This window comes from Epinephelus moara, chromosome 18 (genome assembly GCF_006386435.1).
Source record: "Epinephelus moara isolate mb chromosome 18, YSFRI_EMoa_1.0, whole genome shotgun sequence".
Lineage (NCBI taxonomy): Eukaryota > Metazoa > Chordata > Actinopteri > Perciformes > Serranidae > Epinephelus > Epinephelus moara.
Genome location: NC_065523.1, coordinates 28,240,554 through 28,266,707, shown reverse-complemented (window position 1 = coordinate 28,266,707; position 26,154 = coordinate 28,240,554). Strand labels below are relative to the sequence as shown.

The window sequence follows — 26,154 nt, the reverse complement described above, 5'->3', positions numbered from 1 at the left end:
GTTGGCCCTTTCACTTACGTTTTAACAGGTCTGACGCTACTATGCACCCCGCTGTATCTAGGCTAACGGCTAACATGCTAACTATTATTTTTATGTCACTAGTCACTTGAAACAAATTTAGGACGATAGGAGACAGGTTGAAATAAACCGAAATTTCCCTTTAATTGTTATAAAACAAGTTTTTTTCTTATATTTGATGAAGATGTCACTATATTCTGACAGTAGTACATGAGACAAATAAACTGTGGGAAAAAATCATGTTCCTCTGCGTCCTCTTAGTGCTCCTAATGGCATTGGCAAGAATTCACTGCACCTGAATGAAAACAACTAATCAGAGCTGAGGAGTCTTTAACACAGCTGTCAATCATGTCAATCCCTGCTTGTGAGCTGTGGTCAAACTGTCAAACCCAGCAGCGCTAATCAAATATGAATCAAGACACTGCATTGCCTATTTCTCATCTCAAATGTTTTCAGATGTTTGATGTCTAAACTTTACTTTTTCACTGTAAAAAGTAAACGTTTGTGACCCAGTCGCCATGTTTAAAACAGTCAAGCCATAACAAAGCACCGCCCACTGGCCAGAGCAAATGTTCTCATTTTAAGAAACAGTACACTCAAATATGTTTCTGAAAACATTTGAGGGGAGAAAAAGGCAGTAACAGAATCTTGATTCATATTTGATCAATGCTGCCTAGTTTGCCAGTCTGACCACAGTTCACAAGCCATGATTGACATAATTGACTGTTGGTTAGAGAGTAATTCAGCTGCAGTAGATTCTTGCAAGTGCCAGGAGAAGCACTACCAGGAGGAGGAGAAACATGATTTTTTTTTTTCACACAACATCTGTCTTGTACTGCTGTCAGGATAAAGTGACAGTTTCAGCAAATGTAGTAGATAAGATATATGTGCTTTACCCCGTTACATTGAGCTTCGCTACTTTTACAGATACATGTAGCTATAAAAAAGGATGCACGATAAAATATAAAATTGGCACGTTATTGGTATCGGCCAATATTGGCTTTAAAATGAAATATCAGCCAACATGCTTTTTCTTAATTTACACAATGAATGAATATTACATACTTTGAAAAAGCATTATATTTTATGTCCCAATCTGCTGGTGGGCTGTCACAATAAGAGTACGCATGCATGATATGATGTTAATTCCAGTACAGAAGAGTTGTGATGATGACTAAAATTAGGCGGGGAAAAAAGTGGATTTATTATTATCAGTTATCTGTCAAATGAGTTGGTACATATCGGCAAAGCGGATATCGGCAAAAAATCCAATATTGTGCATCCCTAGTTGTAAACAATGATTATATTCAGCTGAGCGCACATGCACAACAGCGAGCAATAAAAACAAACACACAAACATGATGCAGACTACATCAAAGCTTCACCTTTGAGCATCCCCTGTCATTTGTCTGGTTCTTGATGTGGCACTTAAAAGGGAGATTTAGGATTTTTTGAAGTGGGGCTGTATGAGGTACTTATCTATAGTCGCTACCTGAGTTTGGAGAAGCAGGTCAGAGCACCGCTATGTAAGCTAAGCAATATGATGCTGTTGACAGGGGGCAGCAACAAAATGTATTTTAGCCTCCTTAAAAAAATCAATATCACTGTAAATGTACACTGTTTTTAGAACATTCTCACTGTTTTACCTTTACATCAGACAGTGATTTGTGATGGGTAACTGAAGCCGTTATATTGCTCTCCTCAAAGCCAGACTCCATTGATAAAAGGCGTTAGGAGCTTCTGGTCTACTGCTGCCTTGATCAGTTAGTTTGGGCCATTGTCTCACTTTGGCACTTTAAAGGGTTAATTTGGATTCACCAAAGCCACACAATAACACTAACTGACCAAGTCAGCAGTAGACCAGCCGCCCCTGTGTTCAGCAAACTAAAATTACTGTTTTTGAGCACCTGTTTGAATGTAATACATTGATGTTATAAATTGCATCAAATAGTTACTCACTACTTGTTAGTTTTTTCTGAGATACTTTTTTACTTTTACTCAAGTAGTTATTTCTATGTGTACTTTTACCTCTACTTGAGTCATTATAATTATTGAGTAACGATGCTCTTACTTGAGTATCGTTTTAGTTGACTCACCACTGCTGGTTTCTTTAACCTACTGTCTGTAATATTTGTCACCAGGGTTGTGGGATTGTGTACTGTCGGACCAGAGAGGGCTGCGAAACTGTGGCTCACCAGCTGACTAAGCTCGGAGTCTCGGCCAAACCTTACCATGCAGGTAATACTGATTTCATCCTTATATGCATAGGATTGGAAAACACAAGATTTGGGGTCAAATGCTTTACTTTATCTTTTATAATGCAGGTCTGAAGGCAGGAGATCGCACAGAGGTCCAGAATGAGTGGATGCAGGGGAAGGTGCTGGTTATTGCAGCCACCATCAGCTTTGGTATGGGAGTAGACAAGGCCAATGTCAGGTGAGGCAAGATGCATGGTGTTGTATCGGTGACAGAATTGCATGTGCTTTCACAATATTTCCCAGAATCCAGTTGTTACCAATTTACTTTTTATTTATTCTTATTTTATTTTATTTTATTCATTTATTTTTAATGTTATTTTATTTTATTATTTATGCTATTTTCTTTATCTTTTTCCCTTATCTTATCTTATTACTATTATCATTTTCTACGTGTGCCTGATGTTTGATTTAAATATTTATTTTATTATTATCACTTCTAGTAAGGATGGGAAGGTTATATGGATATGGGACATTAGGGTACGAATTAACAGTATGGGCTCAATTCATATTCTCAATGTTGTAAGTTGGTATACGAACCAGAGACCAGCTCACTCTGACATCTTTAATATGTCACTGTATAATGCCCATAAATCTAGTAAAAAATTAATAAAAAGATTTGTGGAAATGCACGTGCTGATGTTTTCTTTAATCCTGCAGATTCGTAGCTCACTGGAACCTCGCAAAGTCCCTAGCCAGCTACTACCAAGAGTCAGGGCGAGCTGGGAGAGACGGCCTGCCCTCCTCCTGTCGCACATACTACTCTAAGAAAGACCAGGAGCAAATCAACTTCCTCATCCGCCAGGAGATCGGCCGCAAACAGGTCAGCACAGCAACTCAAAATGCAAAGAGTTCACATTTGAAGAACTCAGGTGTGTGATCATTTTGTAAACTTGTCTGCAGGCGAAACGTGGCTTTGAAAAGGAGACGGACAAAGCAGCCATTACAGACTTCAATGCCATGGTGTCATTCTGTGCTCAAGAATCGTAAGTAAAGCGCTCACACATGCATTTTGTTTATTGTGTATAAAAGTGTACAGTCAAAGAATTATATATCCCCACCCTTTGTACATATATATGCAGTTTTATACATGAAACAAAAGTTATTACATGCACGCTGTGCTTTTAAAAATACAGTCATAGTCCATTCAGTATGTGTACAGCAGAGGGCAGACTTGATCTATGTTTTGTTGTGCAGTATGTCAAGAAACTCTTTGAGGTCAGAAAGCTTCCCCCTCAGGAGGATCTTATCTAACTCCATGTCTGACTGCCAACACTCATTCCTCAAGAATGACACATAGTAAGGTGTAGAAAAGCATAACAAAATAATTTGGCTCTCCCCTTCATATATCACAGCGCAGCTCACTGCAGTTTTTAATTATCCTACACATTTTTATAGCTCATATTCCATGCCGGTATTATTTGGATCAGCCATTCCTTTTCCTCAGGGCAGAGGTGTGGTTGTTGGGTGTTGTTGCCCTGAAAAGCACAGGGATGCTCTGAAGAATGTGGATTCTCCTGAAAACCTGGCAGCTTCAGCAGGTGTGTTTGGCAGCCGGTCAGGACGTCCTTCTCTGTGTTTGTCAGGTTGTTTTGTTTTTCAAGGGTTGGGCCCCTCGAACTCCGCTGAACACACCCTGCATGAGGCTTCAGCAGTCACTGAAATGTCTTGAATGTTTATGAAGTATATGGCCATGAGTCCCAGAAGGAGTTTTCATTCACTTATAGGGTTCATTTGAGAGAGCTGAATGAGCTGTTGTTGTGTCTCAAGGATGTTTTTATCACCATCGCTTGTTAGGTCTCATCAGGTGGTACACATTTGCTCAAATGGTCGATCCCTTTTTTGCGGTCTTGCGACAGCAGCAGCAGCAGCAGCAGCAGTAGTTCACGCAGGTCAGCACCATGAAGAGAACGACCACCACTGTGAGAGAGCAAATAAAATAGCATCAGTACCAGGCCACTCTTAAAGGACAATTTTGGCATTTTTCAACCTGGACCCAATTTTCCCATGTTTTTGTGTCTAAGGGACTCATGCGAACAACAATTTTTAAAATTGGTCCAGTACTGAGAGAGAGGGCAGCAGCCAGCAGCTGTGAAACACCCATGGTGTAAGCAGATGGGGCAATTGTGCACCATCGCTGTATGTCCATTAAAAGTGGTTATTTTTGCCACAGACAGGCTCAGATTGTTATTGTGAGTGTCTAAAGTGTCCTTTTACCTTTCGTTTGATCCGGTCTGTTTGTTATTACGTCTAAAGCCTTGTTTCCACCGAGCAGTACGGTTCAGTTCAGTTCGGTACAACCCCACCCACATTTAAGAGTACTGTTTGCAGTGGATGTGTTACGGTCTCAGTACCATGTCTGAGGGGTTACTTTGGTTCCAAAGGTACCATACCAAAAGTGTTTGGCAGAAACAGGGCTTAAGTCTCACTCAAGGACAGGGTTGGGCACCTAACTCGGTACTTTTAAGGGTACCGAACAAATAATGTCAATACTACCAAGTACCAATTACTGTGAAATCAATTAGTGCCAAATTTTTGTACCTAAGAGTGCACCTGGATGAGAATGTTGGGTTTTGACAGGAGGTGCAAGCATTGCCAAATGCCCCAAAGCTAGAAAGTCGCCTGCTGCACAGCTCTGTGGCCGGCTTCGGGGGGCTTTGCAGCAGAGACAGACAGTAGAAACAGAGCACCAGTTGATTTAACATTAATTGGTACTCGGTTGTACCAATGTAAGGTGGTCAGTACCCTTAAAAGTACAGAGTTAGGTGCCCAATCCTGTCTTTAAATGAGACTTTGACACAAGAACAAACAGACTGGATGAAGCGAAAGCTAAAGGGACATTTAATGGACGTACAGTGACGGCGCATAATTACCCCATCTGGTTACATAGCAGGTGTTGCATGGTTGCTGGCTGCAGCCCTCTCTCTCAATACTGGACCAGTTTCAAAAATTGTTGTTCACATCAATCACTTAAACACATAAACATGGGAAAAAAGGGTCCAGATTGAAAAATGTTACCCTTTAATAAAATACATAAACTAATGACAATGTAAAGAGCAGACTCACAGATGAAGGTTAAGATGACAAAGAATGCTCCCAGCTCTACAGGGTTGGCACTGGGCAGACCCTGCAGCTTGACCCATATCCTGTTCAGGATGTTCAGCGTCTCCTCTCTGGCATCCATCCTGGTGTGGAGGAAGAATTTACAGTGAAAAGGTCACGCTTGAATTTGGTTTACACAGTGTCTCATTTGTTTGCCTGCGTTCAGAGTCATCAGGATATAACTCCTGTTGCTTGTTACTTACACCCTGAGTGGGTGAGACGACATCGCTGGTGTGTTGACATAAGCATGTAACTTTCAGCTTTTTATCTACCAGCATGATGAAGTGCGGTTTAACAGTTTCTCAATCTGCAGGTTCCCTTTTAAAGAGAAATTGGGAGGATAAGTGTGACAGAGGAGTGTGAGGAGTTTTACTGCCTGGAAGTGCACAGATGTAAAGCATGTGGTTTTTCTAGCCAAGTGTGAGTGTGTTCACCACAGTAATGACACGGGAGTGGTGCTGGTGGTTTAAGGTGTTCAGCATAACTAACAGGTTAACCCTCTGTCAGGCTGTCTTTAAAACAACGTGACAAAAGGAGGTAACGCTGTGTTCAGTGTTCTCTGTGTTGAAAGAGGGCTCTCTGGGCACCTGTGTTTAATGTGTGCAGACTGTAATGTGTTAAGTCACCGTGATGGGTGGCGTTCCAAATGTCAAGTGATTTAATGTTGACTGTGTTATTGTGCTCTAAAGTAAATCAAATTTCACTGGGTGTGACAGTCTGTGGATTCAGCTCTCTGCTGGCTGTGCTGCATCGAATTGCATTACGAAACATCATACCTACAATAACAAAGTAGCACAAAGTCTGTATGATAGAATATAGTTCATTATATTGTTAAAGGAATAGGAACATTTGGAGAAAAGCTTGTTGGGGGTTAGATGAGAACATTGACACCACTGTCATGTCTGCAGTATGTAGCTAGTTGGAGCCAGCAGCAGGCTAGCTTAGCTTAGCACAAATACGTTAAAAAGTACTGTATTGCACTATATGATGTCTCTTGCACTGTCTAAAAAATGATAAATTATTTTATATGAAAAAAAGACAATAAATGGGGGAAAAGTGAGCCCATCTCTGTCTAAAGTAGGGATGAATAACGACTCATTTCCATGGCATTTAAATTGAAGTTTAAACTTACACTAGTGGACAAATGTAAAAATAAGAAAACATTCACAAAACAGTCAGAATTGAGCATAACTTAATCTACAAGGTTAAACATTGTCTCAAAAAATATTGAACATTTAATAAGAGCCAGTAATCCCACTTTTCAAAAACTAAATTGCACTTTCAAGTGTTGCTGAAATTTGTGGCTATTTGCACCGTACATTATGAACATGACACATTATCCTCCAAGACACGACAACAACGTTAAACAATAACTTTTATTGAAAACATTATCCTTTATGAAAATACATCTTTAGGAAATGTGCCTGATTATTACAACTGCATTTACATTGGGTGAACGCAATCGCATTAAATAATGACTGTTTCAAAAAATGAGTAGGGGGCGCCTATAAGCTCACCTGGTAGAGCAGGTGCCCCATGTACAAAGGCTCTGTCCTTGCCACAGTGCAGGCTGTGGCTGCAGGCTCAATACCAACATGCTGCCCTTCTCTGCATGTTGTTCCCACTCTCTTTCCCCCCTTCATGCTAACAACTGTCCTGTCAGTTAAAGGAAAAGAAACCCTAAAAGATATCTTTTTAAAAAAGTATGATCGACTAGTATTTCCGGTGCCGACCAACAAAGGTAGCAAAGCTTAATTAACTAGTCGACTGATTGCGCACATCTCTAGTCCAAAGGTAACAATATCAGCCTATCAACACCTCTGAAGCTCACTAATTAACACATTTTATCTCGTATGTTTTAATGGTAAAGAGAATACAAAGACCATAGAGTAAAAATGACAATTAGCCATTTTATAATTGGTAATGGGTCTGATTGTACCTTGAGTGTCCACCGGTTGCCTGGCAACTGGTGCCGGCAAATAAGAAATTCCTCACATAACCCACTATAAAATAGCAAATTGTTGTTTTCATGCTTTGGTTTTTGTACAGATTGAACAAAAAATATAAAACTGTTCATTAGTGATCGTTAGAGGTGCTGATAGGCCAGTCTTGTTTCTTTTGTACAGAGTTAGGTTAGCTGTTTCCCTGTAATTAAGTTTAATTTATTGTCTCCATTGTGATCCAGTAACACCTGTCAGTTAAATGTCCTATAGCTTAGTGGTTTCCAACTGGTGGGTCGCAGTCCAGAAGTGGGTTGTGAGTTTGTAAGTTTGTAAAAAACACACTTTATTTCTAAGTACAGTGAATTTACGGCACAGATCTTTTACTTGGAAGTGCCGTTTCCTGCTATAGAGTGAGTGACTAATGGGCAGCTACATGACAGAGACAGCAAAGTAGCTCGACAACATGGCCAAACACAAGTATGACGCTGAATATATTAAACTGTGTGGACCTTGAACTAATGACTAAGGAGAAATATGGACCCTGTGGCTGGACCAGTTGAGAAACCTCTGGTATAGCCAGTGAAAGTGACAGTCAACCCTAGGTTTGCTATTTTTGCTTTTTTTATTTGTCTGTGCTGTGTCCATGATTTTTGTAGCCTCCTTTTGAATGCATGCTGCTTATGGTTTGGCACAGGGTCGCTACCTTTTTATTAAGTCCAGACCTCACCTGCGTGCTGGGCCCAGGAATGTTCTGAACACAGCAAAACAAGAAGACAATAAGAAAATACAGGCAGAGGGCAGAGTCTCTGCAGGAAAAACACACTGCCACATATTTCTAGTCGGTCATAAGTAACGATTGAGACGATGAGTCATATACATTACTTTGTTTTGTGTTATATAATCCTGCATAATATACCTTAAATATCTTTCATTTTTGTTCCCCAAAATACTGTGGCTATTGTACGGTGTTACATTTCTCTGTAAACAGGTTTTTCTCTCCGTTGTGTCTTAATAACACCTGTCAGTTAACACTTTTGCCTCCTAGCAAAGGGCTGGTAAACAGCATGACCACAAAGCTGAATCAGCGTCTCTATAAAACAGTTTAAACACAAACTAAATATTACAACACTCATCAAGTCAAGATTTATTGCAGGGCTGTTAAACTGCATTCCAAATACACTGACAGCTGAGGGCCACCTAATGTTTTCATGCTATTTGATGAATTGTGCCAGTTTTAGTGCAGCAGAATTCACATGAAAGATTGTTTTCAAGTGTGGTTTTAGATTTTAAGAACATGCAGATACCAAACCGGATGCTGTTACCACTGTACAGACTTAGTTAGTTAGCTGGTGGTGTGGCAGATGAGTCTGGCAGATGAGTCTGACTGATAAGGACACATCTGCAGTTATACTTGAGAGGTGCTAATTTCAGATCCTGTTGTCATCTATTATTATATTTAATTCTTTCTTAAAATCATCTCAGTCTGCAGACAATGATTAATCTCAATTTTCTGTCACCATGGTCTCACCAAACCAGACTTTCCCCATTAACTCTTAGTGTTATTAAAGATGCGTTCAAATTGAGAAACTTAAACACGCCACAGTTACATTTAAAAGCAGCGTAGTTTAACTTCCCAATGTGTGTTTGCACTATACAAGTCTATTTCTGAACACATTCTTTACATTCTTCTCAACCTGGAGAATTTTGCAGGTGCTTTGCCTCTCAAACTGCACAGAAACAGACACACTCGCAGTGAAATGCACTTACCCGTGAGAGTCTCTGTTGTTTTCACACGCTCAGCCCAGCCCAGACTGACTGGCAAAAACTACAAAACAGAAGTAAGCAGACCAGTTGATGACGAGGAGGCAGTGATGAACATGACATGTCTTCCCTGGAGGAGTTAACCTGCTGAGCGTTGTCAGCGTGCTAGTTTGTTGTTGAAACGTGCAGTACGTCACCCAGAGGAGGACATGAGCAGACCCAGACAGGCAGTCAGGTTGAGATTAAGGTTATGAGAGGTTATTCCTCAGGTACTGATGAAACTCTGCATGTGGAGTGCTCCTCTGACCTCTCTCAGACTCCTCGTAATCTGTCTCTTCTTTTTGGTCCTTTGCTTTCTTGCTCTCTTCTTGTTTGTGGTTTTTGGTTGCAGAGTAGTTCATCTGCTGTGTGCCTCACTTTAGTTTGTCTGCCTCTGAGGCTGTTCTCTGTTTGGCAGCCCTCCCCGGGAGTGACTGTTGCCTCACAGAGTCTTTGTGTGCCTCTCTGCCTCTCCCCACCTCCTTTGGTGAAACTCTCTTTCATGGCTGTGGAGGCAGAGTTTCCATTTTCAGCAAGGTAGTTAGTATGTTGTTGAAGTGGCTCATCTAATGGGCTCTTTCCCAAACAGACCGTGTGTGAGTGTGTGTGTAGTTGTGTGAATATTGACTGTTACATAATACTGGATCTGGAATAGAAGTGTGAGGTCTTTTTTTATTAAAATAATGGCAACAATCGCATCCAAAGCAAAATGCAGGAAGGTGAACTCATTAGAAACGAATCGAAGCATTGCGTCCGAATAACTCTGAAATTATAGAGAATAAGACTAATTAGGTCTCAAATCAAGATTTAATTTGCACTAATGTATTCTTGTTATCGATGCATGAAGTTCTGAGGAGGCTAACAGCTCTGTCTGTTATCAGACAGATGTATTTTTTATTTCATGGGACAAGGGAGACCTGTTTGACTCATAGAAGAACAGAACCATTGATCATAGTGCTGTGTGATGGTTACACAATGGCTAACAGATCAATAATGTACTAGATGCTCTGTGTATGATGGAGAGATGTTTGGGGTTCGCTCAAAAACATCATCACGACTGACCTTTTAGATGCAGAATCCAGTGTGTATATATAAGCTTTATTTAACTATGAAGTCACATTGAGATTTTAAAACTCTTTTGCAAGTGAGACTTTGCCAAGACAGGGTCATAAAACAATTTAAAACAGCAACAATAGGTATGTCAAAATACAATACATAAGTAATGTCCAAACCTCTCCACCTTCTGGATAAGTATTTTTAAAGCCTTTAGCAAGATGTTTGAAACCCAATTGGACTCCAACCCAGTCTGCGCACTTTTCGGTGTAACTTTGAAGGAATCCTGTGCTATGTTGCCAAATAAAGCCCACACTTGGATAGCTTTGACAACGCTCCTGGCAAGATGTTTGATCCTTCTTAATTGGAAGCAACGCACTCCCCCATCCTTTCCTCATGGGGTCAGAGATGTTATGTATTTCTGTAAGTTAGAAAAAATCAAATACATATGCAAAATGGTCCTCTCAAACCTTTATTAAGATATGGAGTCCCTTTTTGGGCCTTTTGGATTCGCTACAGGAACCTCTCGATAAAGATAAAGAATAAGGTGGTGCCTATCGATGTTGCATGACAGCAGAGAGCTTCATTTGTTTGAGTAGTTAATACAAATATTTGGTGAAGTTCTGGTAGCTTCTCTCCTTTACCTGAATGCATCTTGTAACCTGTAATCCTATGGACGGGTGGGCAGGGTGGAATCAGGGATTCCGATTTCAAGTCGTCAATATATATGACAAACAGTGTTTCTTTATAGTCAGGGGAGGAATTGTTGCATTGCTGCCAAATATACATGTGTTGTATCTTTGTTGTTGGAAAAAGACATTGAACACCAATAAACATATTACAATACATAATAGAATGCATTAAAAAGGCAGCACTATGAAATCTAGAATTTGTTGTGTTGCCAGCTTTAGACTTAATGAATGTATTCTGCTGTAGCTCACAGGAGCTGTACCAGCCTGTCCTCGCATGTATTTCATTTTTATTAAGGATGCACTGATATTTCAATTCTGGGCTGATAGTGATGTTTTGTTGTTGTTGGTTTTTTGTTTTTGTTGTTATTTATTCCCCCTTTTGTGCCAGGGAAACAAAGAAGTACTCATTATAATAGATTAACTGTTCTGAAGTGACTTTACACGACCTTTGAATGAGCACAAATTCAGTCATACAAATTTATGAAACAGCCTTTAATATAAACTTGTTTTGCATGAAAAACATCTATATTAGTATCACAATTCCCTCTCTAATATTTAATTTATATTGCTGTGAAAACATAAAAAAATCTCTTTACTCTTGTTGCCAAAAACTTCATCCAGTAGCTAACCCGGACAATATTTGTGCGTGGGGCCCATGTGGGTAGAAAACGGGCTGAAAAATGGGCTCTATATGGGACTGTCCAAGGGTTCCATGATGGCCCCATGCCCCAGATAAGATGCCCGTTTTGGGCCCATACCCACTTGCTACCCAGGTAGCTGTAGCATAACCCATGTGGGGCCCACTTGAGTGAACCCACTCATGTTGGCAATTGGCATGGGACCATTATGGAACCCTCAGACAATCCCATAAAGGGCCCTTTTTTCCGGCTCATTTACTAACCACATGGGGCCCACGTACAAATGTTGACCAAATGGGTATGGCCCTGTACTGGGCATCTTATCCTGGGCCCACTTGGGTAAACCCACCCATATGGGCAGTTGGCATGGGGCCATTATGGAACCTTAGGACAGTCTCATAAAGGGACCATTTATAAGCCCATTTACTACCTACATGGGCCCCATGTACAAATGTTGGCTGGGTAACAGCTAACATTAACTAGATCTCCTGTTGATTTAATTCACCGCTTTGTTTGATACAATATCGCATTATCAGGGAAACAATAGAGTGTGCCCCCGGGCGCGTTGATAGAGTTTGATCCCATAGCCATCCCGTGGAAGATCTCTGTTTATCCCTGGGATGACGGGACGCTGTTAGTCTCAAGCCCTTCTTTTTAGTCTGCACAAAACTGATGTGACACAACAGAAAATATCAGCCACTGCCATTGGTAAATGCCAAGGTATTTGCTGATTGGCCGACGGCAGTCAACAAGGCCGATATCAGCTGATATCGATGTTTGGCTGATAAATCAGTGCATCCCTTGTTTTTAACAGTGTCTCTTATCTTTCCTTCAGCTGTCGCCATGCCACAATCTCCAAGTTCTTTGGGGACAAGACGCCAAACTGTGCAGGTGCCTGCGACTATTGTCGAAACCCCAAGCTTGTGCGAGCCCAGCTGGAGAAGGCGGCCGTCCTCAGCACCAAGACTGAAGCTCAGAGCAAAGGAGGACCATTCGGTTTCCTGCCGGACCTTTATGAAGGAGGGAAGAAGGGCTACGGCTTTGAGAGGCAGGACTACTTTGCATTTGTCCCACTTGTTATCACGTACAGCAGTGGTGAACTTGATTGACACTGACATCACATCTTGCAGGTTTGATGAAGGGGAGGCAGGTAGTGGTGACGAGGACACCACAAAGAGGAAAAAGGAGTTTACAGACCTCTTCAAGAAGCAGATGAGCATGCGGAAGGTGAATCACAATCATCAACACACAAACTCTTTTCAGAAAGGTATATTTTCTGTAGCTAGAAAAACAACTCCACGCAGTGTTTGTGTTGCATCTCTGTGCATCTGTTTGCCAGCTGTTTGCAGCAGGAAAGCAGGGGCTGGTGAGGCCCCTGTAAGAGAGGATTGTGGTAAATCGCTGCCACATGTTCAGTGGAGTCAGCACAACATTGAAGTACAACTATTTGTCAGCAGGTCCAAGTGGAGCCTGTCTAGCTCAGTAAAAGCAGGAATGCCACAATTGTAAATTAGAGAGAAACTGACTTAAACAACAAAGAAGAAATGAGTTGGTGAAGTGAGCCTTTCAGACCTTCATTTAAATCTCTTTACGTAATTGATCTACTAGGTGAAAGTAATATTTCACCCAAAAACATGTTCGCAGGCTTGAGAGCTACATGACTATAAAAAACAACGACTGGCCAGCTCACTCAGAGTAAAAGATAAACCAACGTGTTTCTCCTAAAGAGTTTTCGTCAGGATCATCATCACAGTTGTGGTGCCTGTGCATCAGAGTTCAAGTATCGAACAGCCTCAGGGTATGTACTAATCCTGAGGTGAGATGTCCTCCATCTAAAGCTCTAGATCTCCTTCAGGAGGGGAGGGATTTAAAGAGGCAGCTATCACTGTCTGCATCTTGTGTCTGATACGTGTGGTATGTACAGAGGAGGCAGAGGAAAGATGACAGCTAATGATCTCAGACGCTATGTGTACAACTTTCTAACTGTTCCATCTCAAGCATGGTTGTGTTGCTGTACCACACTATGACTGAGAAGGTGCCCAGCTAATCTCTCATATAGGTTAATTTAGCAGTGTGAGGGTTAAGTGTGAATGGCAGGAGGAGAGAGGTAATGATGCAGAGACGGAGGAAGTGTGTCACATTGTTTTGTTTATTTCAAAACACAATTACAAGACGGTATATATTAACTGTACAACAACGAGAGTTCCCATCACTGAGACACATCAAGTGTTTGTGTTTAAGCGTGATGGGTAGATGATTGAGTTGATTTTAGCCATGATTCTCATCTTAAATTTAGAATCAGTAATGCCGCAGCACGCTGTTATATAACTCAGTACTGAGCTCCAAAATTTGTGTCTCTACTAGAGAAGACCGATCTGCCAAAATCAGTAGATCTGTGCTGTATCACACGTCGCCTCTGTTGGTGATAAGAAGTATTTTAATGGGGAAGGAACCAGATTATTGATCATTTTTCAAATTGAACTAGCATCATAAAACACACAAGGCTGTCAAAGGTCAGGAGATTATTCTTCTGATTTTATGATGATGGTAACTTAACAGCTTTTTGTCCGGTGCCTTGAGTGTGTGTTTGTGGAGTGTTTGCAGTGGAGAGAGTGTTGTTCCCAAGCCTGTTATACAGTATTAGATGTGTGAGAGTGAATGTATTTAGTGAATATCTGAGAATTAACTTCTGTCTGTGCTCGTTTCTTTAGGGAACTGACGGTCGGAAGGAAGACTTTGTTCCCCCAGGTAAATGTTGTCATGATATTTTTGAGCCACTGTATTAAGGCCCAGATATACCAAACCGACATCAAAGAACTAGTGGGGACAAATGCTGATTGTTGCGTCGCCTAACACTGCCTATGTCTCTGCCAAGAAGTTGTACTTGAACACACCACAAAGACTCCAGCCAATGTCCAGCTAGCACATACATTCTGCACCTGTGTGAGAGAAAATAACTCCATAGCAGCAGGTGGCGGTAGTCTCTATTCACCATTCAGAAAGGGAAACCGGGAGAACGACAGGACGAATTCAGGACGCCACTTAGCCAGTCAGCACATGAACAACAGAACCCGGTGTTAAAAGGACAAAGGTTATTTGCAGTGCATTAAGGAACAATAACACAAACAATTACTAACCATTTCTCAAGATGTCTGCAGGTCCTCTTAAATTTTAGAAGTATTAGACCTTAAAAGTCATTATAAAGTCTTAAATTTGAATTTGTTAGGTCTTAATTGCCACAAACATTTTATCTAATTTCATTTATCTGTCTTTAAATATCTTTTTGGCTAAAAAGGGGGAAGCTCTTCTGTGTGAAGTCGACACCTCTGATGTAACAAATCTTTAAACTTACCACTGAACCTAATATTGTCTTTTACTCAATACTCGCACTAACCTTTTGGCAACTAACCTAACTCACTCTAATAACTGTGTTTATACATAAAACCTACCTCTACACATGACCACATATACTTATTACATTTATACTTATTTACAATGCTTAAATAACAGAAGAGGATTTTTCTTTTTTAAACATCACATTTTTAAAAGGATTATCTTCAGAAAAAAGGTCTTTAAAAGCATTAAATTTAAATGTCTCATACTTGTTGACACTCTGAGTCCTGCGAAAGAATCAGAGCTGCTACAGAACCAAAGGCTAGAAAAATAATCTTTCCTAATATAACCAGTTTGTTTTGATCTCATTCCCTCTGTTTGTTTACTTTCCTCACTTTTGTTTCTGTTCTCGTGCACTGAGCTGATTTGCCATGAGAGTGATTTCATTAACTGACGAGCTCTGCTGTCAAAAAAAGGCCAGATCAGTGCCAACAGAGCGGGGCATGCTGCAAAACCTAGAACGACAGACGTTCACTGACAGCCGACTGTCAACTTGGTGTGTCAGGGCTCTAAAAGATGGCTGAATAAGCAAATTTATGCCGATCACTCACTAGTTAACTGTCCAGATATAACATGGTGTCAGAAGCGGGATATCAATGGATGGATGAAATAATTCTGAATGAATATCCAGGCTGATCTGTACTGTCTTATAACCAATGTATCCTGCTGTGCAGACGCTGACTGCCCACTCAGAGATGCCAGCAGTCAGAGGATCCCCAGGCTCACTGTAAAGGTACTTGAACGCTGCGAACACATTCCTCATACCTGCTGCACTCATTAACACGTCTCCAAGAATTCAGTGACTCAGTGTGATGAGCTGTGAAGACGGGCGTTGACTGAGGCAGCGTTTCAACTGAGCAGTACTGACACCATTAATGTAAAAGAGACGGTGTTTATACAGCACCTGAAAAGACAAGATAAAGACTGCAGCAGATTAAATGCAGAATGTTTCCATCCTGCAGACATTTCTGTCAAATGTGGTCTTTTTACTAGATTAAAAAAATATGGCTCTTTAATTATTAATGCCTGTAGTTTTGATCTTCCTTGATGATTTCAGTTTTAATTTATTAACTCTGTTTATATATACTCTTGTGCAGGCCAGAGAGCACTGCCTGTGCCTCCTGCAGGAAGCACTATATGGCCACCAGAGGGCAGAAGACGCCTTCAAGTAATTTTGCAGACACATGCCTCAAACATCATTGAATTTTCTGACTGTCTTTCCTCACAGTTGCTCTGCATTGTCTTCTAAGTCTTCTCCGTCTCTCAGCAGTGACACCCTGTCTTTAGCTGTGGATATTGAGTATGAGGTCTTCAAGAGCAACAAGTCCTCCAACTTGTACAAAGCTGCTGTCCTAAAAAAGGTAACAACTCAGTGCTGCACCTGTCACAGCATCGTCAGCAGCGTACAGTAAGATTGGGAGGATGTTCCTAACTCTCTTGTTTTAAAGGTGTCAGAGTTGAAGAAATCAGCACCTGGAGAAAAAGGAGAAGGTGTAGAGACTGACAGCAGCAGTGAATCCAGAGAAAATGAGTCAAAAGTCAAAGAAGAAGCACCTTCCTCTTCATCTTCCTCTTTTTCTGAGGAACTGCAGGGCTTCACGTCTGCATCTGAGATCTACTCAGTAAGATCCTCTTCACTACATGCATGCTTCCCCAAATTAACAGGCACTTATTGTGGATTATTGTGGCTACAGAGTATTCAGATATAAACATGAACTCTTGCATTGTTCCTCCAGATGAAGCGTAAGAGAGTTGGAGCAGGCCTGAGGGGATCGTCCAACCCCTTCCAGACTGCTAAGGATCTGCTGAAGCCCTCCATGTTAGAAAATGTATCTAACAAAGGGACGGAGAGTGGCGGATTTTACAACGACAGCTCTGGAGGCTCTACAGACACAAACACAGATGCATCTTCAGCTGTAACGTCATCCATCAGAGCCAAAGCTAATGCCATCGCCGCCTCCCTCAACAGCCCGACAAAGGCAGGCAGATCCATGAGCAAGAAGCAGCAGAAGCTAGTGGAAGCTGCAAAGAGTTCCCGCAACATTTCCCAGTACTTTATGAAAAAAGAAACAACAACAAAAGCCAACAAAAGCGAGGAGGAGGTGGAGACGCTGAAGAGACTTGATGCTACGTTACCTCACACAGCGGTGGTGCTCCCTCAAGAAAACAGTAACCAGCAGGAACACTCACCTGTCGCTGTGGAAGATGTAGAGGTCAGCCCTGTGGAGACACAGGAAGTGATCCAAGAAGACAGTAAAAAAGAAGTAATAGTTATAATGGATGATGAAGAAAAGGAAACCCATGACATAGAAATGTTGGAGCTGGAGCGGCTTCAAGATACATCTGAAGAGTGTATGAAGTCTAATGCAGAGTAAGTGAATGCATCATTTCAAAGAACAAAAACAAAGTTCTCTTCACAGATTTAAGGTAACACAGGGTGAGTAACTGATACACAATCAGTCATTTAGGGGCTGATTTAAGAAACAGTTGATGGAAAGGTCTCTAAAATTCTATTTACTTCTCACACAGACAAAACGTAACAGTGGAAGAGTCTAAACCACCGCTAACAGAAGGGGTAAGTGTCTGTTTCCCATCCAGTCCTAACATTTATCTTCCGCGCAGTGACTGATGTTACGTATGTGTGTGTGTCTAGCTGACAGTTGGTATAGAAGCAAACAGAGAGTCATCTCCTCCAGCGAAACGCAGCCGCCCTGCCAACAGAAAAGTAACCTTTAACCCCCAAGTACAAGAGAGGGCCCTGCTCCCGGTCAACGAACCACCCAAACCTGTGACACTGAAGGAAACTGCGGACATCGTCGTTCGCTACCTGGACCCATTTTACACTCAGGGAAAGTTTGCCACCAAGGTTAGAGCGGCAAATATAATTCAATGTTTGCAGAAAAGCAACAAGAAATTAAATGAACTCTCATCTGTTGTGTTCTTTGGTTGCAGGAGCTGTTTAAGTCCTTCGCCCGTTACTTATCGCACCTTCTGGCAGAGGGGAGGAGTCGGGGGAAAGGCCAAGGTAAGCAGGGGAGAAATAATCTAAAGTTGTGCTCTGCTGCATGCGATGGATTTATGTCCAGTGAAGCAGCCCCTGCAGTATGTTTCACCCAGAGGTATGAAAATTGGTAGGCATTTGTACCATCCCAAGACGTTAACAAAAAAGCCTCTTGGAGCCATGCCCTAAACCCAACAGGAAGTCAGCCATTTTAAATTTCGTCTGCCACTTTTGTCCATGTCCAGGGGCCGTACTTTAACAAACTCCTCCTACAGGTTTGATCCAATTGACTTCTAATTTTGTCTGCACCATCTTAAGACCTTGGACATTAAACCTTGCCTAAGGCTTGAGTTTTCGTTGAACTGTGTGACTGTGGCGAGTTGTCAAATGTCAGTGTTTGGCCACAAAACAGGAAGTGGTTTGTAACTCCAGAATACATGATCCAATCTGTCCCAAAATTCACGTTTTATGTGAAAGGGACAGCCTGTCAGCACCCTTAAGTTTGGTGCGAGGGCCCTCTCATCTAAAAGTTGTGCTCTGCTAGATGCGATGGACTCATCTCTAACGCTTGTCTCTGTGTCTACAGTCAAAGCAGAAGCCAGAGCTCTCATCAAGAAGTTCTTCAGCGGCGTCCAGCGCTGTGAGAGCGAGGCCGACTGGAAGCACCTTAAAAGACCACACAGCTGTAAAACCACAGAGAACAAGGAATGATGGGAAGTGGAAATGTAGCCATTCTTAGGGTCGAACCCTTCCTCTTTGTCAGTGCCTAAGCTTCTCTTGTCCCAGTGACCTCAGGCTTCACCACAGACGCCTGCTGACCTGGTTTAGAGTTGATTTGCTGCTAGAGTTGTGCTTTTTTTTCGGGCTCGTTGCTGCTGCAGAAGCTTATGTCAATAATGAAGCAATAATGTGTGGGCTGTTACAGCCTGAGAGAGCAGAAGTAAAACTGTGTGCATACTGATAGGACAAGTGTTGTTTATGTTTCAGCCCACTAACTGAAAACTGTGTACACTTTATATTTCTGATGACCAATGTATGTGATTTTAAATTAGTCCTCTACAGGCAGCCGTTGGCCTTCATTCTTTTCACTACAGTATGGCACTTAAGTGGTGCTGCACTCTTTTTTAAGTTTGTCTGCACTTAACTCTCCAGTAAACATGTTTCAAGTCTGCAAGTTGATTTGCATACTAAGCCGAAATGAATGGAAACCAAAGGCCTCTTTAAATTAGCGTGACTGATGCTGTGTCTCAATTCAGATACTTCAGTAAGTACACTTACATGTAGTGCGCTGTGTACTCTATGTACTCACTTGCGTAGTGTGGGAATTTAGTGTTGTCTCAAATCTAACATGGCTGTTGTACGGTTGCAACATTTGACCACTTCTTTTTGTTGGCAAATTGCAACTGGATGGAGCCTTACTGCCAACATTTTACCACAGTTGTCACCCGCCAAAATACCTGCTGGCTTATTTGCTTGTTCAGTGGAGCGACCACAACCACTGCAGCTACCTCGACTGCCCTTTTCACACTTTGTGGGTCTCTCTCCTTTCGCTATGTAGCCAAGATGGCGCCCATTGAGGGTGAGGAGTGTCCAGCATTCCACCCTTTACATTTTGACCATTACGTGTACACCACCCAGGTACTCAGTGTCAGTGTGAATGCACTTATGTATTTAAAATAGCAAGGGCAACTACAGAAGAACAAGAATTGAGTCACAGCCTAAAGGGCTGCAGCCATGCTAGCAGCTCTGTGAGGCTGTACTCAGACACAGTGGTGCTTGGAGCTAAATGCTAAATGCTAACATGCTCATAATGGCTACGTTTACATGCACAAAATGTTCAATTTTTTTTTCCCATTTTCTGAAAAAGACAATATTCCTTCTGAGCTGTTTACATGGCATTTATATGCATACTCTGTTTAACATGCCAGAACATGTTCATCACTACAAAATATGGAAAAGTGGAATGATAGGACCTGCTTGTCATTTTGTTATCCTGGACCTGTTTATATCCAAGTCTGTCATGATGTATAAAAGTAGGCGTGTTTCTCCTTGTGACAAGAAATGTGGGCTTTTCTTTTGGGCATGCATCTCGACCCCCACAGCCTTGCAAAGTGTTCACGAGTTGATTTGTGTACAATGTATCCATGACGACGCACAGAGCTTAACAGGAAACTGCTGTAAAAACCTGTATTAAGATGCATACTCTGAATACACGCTGTACACATGTCCAAAGAATGCTCCTAAAACTTGAAGAATCTCAGCATATTTCTCACATCTTAATCTGAAAATGCGTCATTCGGAACGAGACGTAATTCAGAATATGCTGTTGACATGACGTAACAAATTCGGAATATTAGTGTGCATGTAAACATAGTCGATGATGGTGCTGTTTGGCAGGTAACATTTGCTTATTAACACTAAATGCTGTTTGTCGGAGTACAGTTGATGATGACAAGGATGTTATTAGTTTTGCAGGTGTTTGGTCATATCATGAAAAGATATGTAAAGTCAGAGAATCATTTGAGTCATCGGGGTTCATCCTCTGGAGACCATGTAAGACACTCAGTCCGGACCAAAGTGGTGGACGGTGCAGCAGACGGCTAGCATTGCTAGAAACACATAGTGGTCATCAGTAATGTAAAGATGACACCATTTGATGTAAATGCAGGCAGAACATTGAGGAACACTGAATAATATTTTCATATTTGACACAAACCAGGCAGGTGTGTGTTGTGGAGGCCTCGTAGATATTTTACTGCTGCTACATACTTTGTCTTTGGCTGCTGTCTGCAGAACAAAGAACAGAGTACATGGAAGTATGGATACTGTATGATGTGATACTGTCCTGTTAATGTTTTATTTAAAGATGGATTCAGTTTTATCTTCGGTTATTATGTCTTGTAGCAAAGGGATCATTTCTGCAGGATGTTTTTCTTTTTTAGCGACATGGTTTCCACTGAGCGACATGTTATTTAGTCATAGTGCCTGTCCGTCTGTGAGAGGCCACAGTTTGTGTCTCAGCATTCAGAAGGAAGCCCAAAGAGTCCTGGAGGCACGGATGGACACAGAGGCCCGGCTGTGTGTGTGTGAGCAGCCGTGGTGTGTGTACTCTCTGCTCCTAAATGTTTACAATAAAGTCAATGCTGAACAAAAACAGACTGACGACAGTGTGTTAATTCATCTATGCTCATGTCTTCAAGTGGACAATTAGACTTAAGGGGGAAGGAGAGGGAGGAAGGGAGGGAGGAGATGTCCGTGCCGGGGACGCTGTCAAATAGACGGTGACGTCACCTTCACTGTGCTGCATTCAAGTGCCCACTGTAACTTAGGGCTTTTAATGTCCTACATTCATTTCAATAGAAAAGTAGTGATGTTCAGAGTAAAAAATCATTACATTTAATAAGGAAAACATGGCAGTAGAGTCTGTGGTGTTCCATGTAAGGGTTAATTTCAACTTCTGACTGAATGTAATGACCAAAATATCATTATTACTACAATATTATTACCAAATGAATGCTGTTGTCATTACTATTTGCCGTACCCCTCTCTTACATCTCTCATATGTCATCTATTGCACATCTGTCCGTCCTGGAAGAGGGGTCCCTCCTCAGGTGCTCCTCCTGAGGTTTCTACCTTTTTCCCCATTAAAGGTTTTTATTTGAGGAGTTTTTCCTTATCCACTGTGAGGGTCTGAGGACAGAGGGGTGTTGTATGCTGTAAAGCCCTCTGACGGGTTAAATAATAAGTCCAATCTACTGTCAGACACTCCAAGGGAAGAGTTAAAAATTTGATGGTCACAGGCAGGAATGACTTCCTGTGGCACTCTGTGATGCATTTCAGAGGAATGCGTCTTGCACTGGATGTTCTCCTGTACCTGACCAGCATGTCACGGAGTGGGTCAAGCACTATGTTGCATATTCCTAAACATATGTGTTTACCTGGCCCCAGATTTGTTGTGTGGTATTGGATTAGTCTTCTAGCATTAAAAAGCTGTATTTTACAGATCCTGAGAGGAGCCAGGCCAGGATCAAGTAGCATCTCGCTGTGAGGATTGCAGATAGCAATCTGCACAGGAAACCCTCCTCTGCAGAGTTGAAGTTCTCCCCGTGTCAGCGTGGGTTTTCTCCAGGTGCTCCAGCTTCCTCCCACAGTCCAGAGACATGCAGGTTAATTGGTGACTCTAAATTGTCCGTAGGTGTGAATGTGAGTGTGAATGGTTGTCTGTCTCTATGTGTCAGCCCTGTGATAGTCTGGTGACCTGTCCAGGGTGTACCCTGCCTCTCACCCAATGTCAGCTGGGATAGGCTCCAGCAACCCCTAACAGGATGTGGTTATAAAAAATGAATGAATGAATGAATGAAGGTCCTACTGATCCCATATAGCTAGGAGAAATTAAAAATGCATACCAAACAAAAGTTCGGTTTCAGGAGGTTAAATTTCTGCACCTTAAAACACTGGTGTAGACTATAGGGCATCTAGTGTTGGGATGTAGCCTAGTTCACTTTGTGGCTTGCAAACAGTTGGATATGAAAATAATATGACATTAATGTCAAATTTCAGCTTAAAATAAGCTTGCTTCATGATGGAGTCAAAGCAGTATTGAAATATTTCTGCCGGGCTGCAGCAGGAAGATTAGAAGTTGAAATGCCCACATCTTAAAACGCATTTCCGACAGCACTTGAATGCAGCAGCAGCGTTCAGCCACTGAGCAGCGAGCGAGCTGCCAACCTGCGTCTGCAGGGCCGTGCTGCTGCTGCCGCACATCAAACACTGATGAGACCATCACAAGACACACTGGAACACTCTCCACTTCCACCAGCTGCTGCACGGACTGTTTTATCCCAGCCCTGCAGGTGTGAACGACCGGAAGTAGTTTGGTTTGTGGCAGCAGACGATTCAAGAAGAAGAAGAAGGAGCAGGTGCGCTGCCTGCCGGGATTTTCTCTCCAAGGCATTTGTCTCAGAGGGTTACACACTTGGGGGGAGGCTGTTGTTTGCTGTCACTTCCGGGGGAGCCGTCCGTGAATTAGCAGATCACATCACCGGTGAGGAGGAAGAGGAGAAGTTCATCAGCATCGATGCTCCGTGCAGGAAGGATGGAGGAGTTTGTGACAGAGGAAGAGGAGCCGTGGTACGACCAGCGGGACCTGGAGCAAGGTGAGACATCAGTCCTCCTGTGTAAGGGTTGTGTGTGTGAGTGTGTGTGTGTGTGTGTGTGTGTGTGGATGTAACAATGCCCCGTCACAGTCACTGGTGTTGGCGTTTGGGATGAAGGGATTCATGCAGGAGGGGGAGGATGGATGGAAACGCAGGGAGGAGGTTGCATCCACTGTAAAGCACATTTCATGCACGAGTGCGCGCACTATGAAGACAGTAAAGCATGTATGTGTCTGTCTCTGTGTCTCTCCTCCTCTGCCAATTATTGTGATCTTGTCAGTGATGTTTCCCAGAATAGTCCTGCTGTCTGACTCAGTGAATGTTGCCTCTGTTTCATCTGCAGGGTCACATCTTAGATCCCAGCACTCCTCTCCTCCTGGCTTTTCTTTATTTAATCCATCAACACTGTATTCAGAGGGATGTGAAAGCATCTGTGAGGATGTGTGGCATTATTCATGGTGTGCGTGTGTGTGGGGAAAATGCAGAAATGAAGCAGTGATCGATTGTGTGACACCTGGAAACAGGCCAGCAGCATGATTAGATTACTGTCCAGGCCAAACCTTGTCCTGTAACTGGGAAATGTCACTCAAATTAACACATACTGATCAGGAGGAGACTCGAAATGACCACGAGGAGATGCAAAACCACAAACAGATGCATTACGGCTACAGAAAAATGCAAAATGATGATTAAAAAGAGGCAAAACACCCTCAAAGTGTGTGTTATGCTCCAATGTAGGAGCAAGTGCAAATTGTGATAGATGATATTGAGATAGAAAGAGTATATGAGAACATATAAAAAACCAAAATATCAAAGTCCATTGCAATATTGAACAAAGCAAAAGGCATTCTTGACTCAAATTCATGACATATAGTGGACCATTCTTTTGATACTTTCATGTAAATTCTGGGGAAAAACATATACAACAATCCCAAATCTGATTTCCTTGCTTCAGGAGAGAGCCATCAGAGTCATTAACAGAGTCGATTATCGCAAAACGACGAATAAATTATTCATTAATATCACAGGCACTCAAATTTAGTGAACTTGTGGATCTTAAAATAGCGTCGCTAATGTACAAAGCAAACAACAGCATGTTAGCAGACTGTATCTGGAAGTCATTTCCAATAAGAGATTGTCAGAGAATGTAGATCGACTACTACTAAACCCATGTTGATAGTTAGAAAGCAAGATGATTAACAAATATGAAACTGGAGTATGAACACCAGAGGCTACATGATATGTGTTGGGATATTTGGGCCTATAAACAATGAATGTTAAAAGGGTAGGTGTAATAAGCTAAGGCTTCAGCCTGCATCTTTGTGGGTCCTGTTTTGTTTTGTGTTGTCACCATGACCTCCAGCATGCACTGGAGCGGTTTGCAGCCGAGTGTGAAGCAGTTGGGATGAAAGTCAGCACTCCAAATCAGTGGCCAGGGTTCTCTGCCGGAAACAGGTGCATGGCCCCCTCTGGGTTGGGAGAGAGTTACTGCCTCAAGTGAGGGAGTTCAAGTATCTCGGGGTCTTGTTCACGAGTGAGGGTAGAATGGAGTGTGAGATGGATCGGCGGTTTGGGGTGGCTTCTGCATTGATGCAGGTACTGCGCCAGTTTGTCGTGGTGAAGAGGGAGCTGAGCTGGAAGGCAAAGCTTTTGATTTACTGGTCCATCTACGTCCCAACCCTCACCTATGGTCATGAGCTCTGGGTAGTGACCGAAAGAATGAGATCGTGGATACAAGCGGCTGAAATGAGTTTCATCTGTGGGGTGGCTGGGCTCAGCCTTAGAGATAGGGTAAGGAGCTCGGACATCTGGAGGGAGCTCGGAGTAGAGCCACTGCTCCTTTGCGACAAAAGGGGTCAGTTGAGGTGGTTCGGGCATCTGACAAGGATGCCTCCTGGGCGCCTCCCGTTGTGTTTTGGGCACGTCCCACTGGTAGGAGGCCCCATGGCAGACCCAGAACACGCTGGAGGGATTAGATATCTCATCTGGCCTGGAAACTCCTTGGTCCCCCAGGAGAGGAGAGGGATGTCTGGGGTGCTTTGCTTGGCCTGCTGCCCACACGACCCAGCCTTGGATAAGCCGATGAAAATGGATGGATGCTCAAAAAGCTTTAACTTAATGTTTATGTATTGTCCATCTACCAGTATATTTGAGTTTTACAAGTCGGAAAATGAGTGAAATAAATGAAACTAAACTGAAGGTGGGGCCATTTGCATATCCATGCCCAGGGGCCCATTGTCTTGTAATCTTCATGTCCAGTCGTGCCTGTGACCTTAAATGAACATGGAAGGCAGGAAATCTATCAGAGGTGTTGCCTTTTTACATTTGCATAATGAGATACAGCAGTGTGTGTCCAGTTAAATGGATGCACTTTCATCGACAGTGTGTCTCAGAGCAGAGATGTGCGTCCTGGCAAGTGTGTCCCTCTGCTCGCCTCAGCATCACCCCATCCCCTGATTACCTGCTGACCCAGAGAGCTAAAGCAGCTTTGCGTCTCATCATCGCATTGTACGCAGAGGCAGGTGGATTCTGCTGTGTGTGTGTATAGTATTTATGCGCGTGTCGCCATGCAGTCTGTATCTCATCTCAGCGTTATTCCGCATGGAGCTTGAAGTCATTAAGCCCCTCGCTGATCTGATTAGGGAGCCCCAGACCAGACCTCCTTAGTGGGGATCAGAGATTCTAGGCTTTGGGGTCAGATCGGAGGCTTCACACACACGTCATCCTGCATGCGCTCATGATTTTGCCCCAGAAATGCTGCTGTTATGCAACTTCTGGTCTGCCAGCTCTGAGATTTGGTGACCCCCTGTGTCCATTATGATCTGGCAAACATATGAAGTCTGTCTGGGCAGATGGTGGTGTGGTGATGTCATGTTTTTGTCGTCATGCGAGTGAACGTGAGGGCAGTCATGGATAGATGTCATCACTGTGACAGCCATTAGATGTGTGGTGGTTGGTATTTCCTCAGCACAGCCTCTTGCTCCTCTCATACGGGTGCACAATTCTGAAATTACATAACTAAGACCCGGCACGTGTCGACCCTCAGGAGCAGAAGCAGCGCTGTGACTGAGTTGGACCTCGGGGGCTGAAGGCCTCGCTGTGC

At 42.6% G+C, this 26,154-nt stretch overlaps 1 protein-coding gene and 1 long non-coding RNA gene across 2 annotated transcripts in view; one reads left to right on the top strand and one right to left on the bottom strand.

Annotated features, from left to right (window-relative positions):
* The window catches only part of recql5 (RecQ helicase-like 5), a 23,288-nt gene extending 2,239 nt beyond the window's left edge, over window positions 1–21,049 (top strand). Inside the window, exons 4-19 of the mRNA XM_050068547.1 lie at window positions 2,160–2,256; window positions 2,343–2,454; window positions 2,934–3,096; window positions 3,177–3,259; window positions 12,337–12,549; window positions 12,632–12,728; window positions 14,213–14,249; window positions 15,569–15,627; window positions 15,992–16,062; window positions 16,162–16,255; window positions 16,343–16,516; window positions 16,631–17,265; window positions 17,424–17,469; window positions 17,548–17,760; window positions 17,847–17,919; window positions 18,482–21,049. Of these exons, the coding sequence (XP_049924504.1) occupies window positions 2,160–2,256; window positions 2,343–2,454; window positions 2,934–3,096; window positions 3,177–3,259; window positions 12,337–12,549; window positions 12,632–12,728; window positions 14,213–14,249; window positions 15,569–15,627; window positions 15,992–16,062; window positions 16,162–16,255; window positions 16,343–16,516; window positions 16,631–17,265; window positions 17,424–17,469; window positions 17,548–17,760; window positions 17,847–17,919; window positions 18,482–18,606 (2,292 nt within the window). The 3' untranslated portion in view covers window positions 18,607–21,049. The remainder of the gene's footprint in view (window positions 1–2,159; window positions 2,257–2,342; window positions 2,455–2,933; window positions 3,097–3,176; window positions 3,260–12,336; window positions 12,550–12,631; window positions 12,729–14,212; window positions 14,250–15,568; window positions 15,628–15,991; window positions 16,063–16,161; window positions 16,256–16,342; window positions 16,517–16,630; window positions 17,266–17,423; window positions 17,470–17,547; window positions 17,761–17,846; window positions 17,920–18,481) is intronic.
* On the bottom strand, window positions 3,273–9,544 carry LOC126405050 (uncharacterized). The gene is made up of 3 exons (XR_007571551.1): window positions 9,086–9,544; window positions 5,340–5,458; window positions 3,273–4,193 (listed from the first exon to the last, which is right to left on the bottom strand). It is a non-coding gene; the product is annotated as an uncharacterized LOC126405050 (long non-coding RNA).
* Window positions 21,050–26,154: the final 5,105 nt, after the last annotated feature.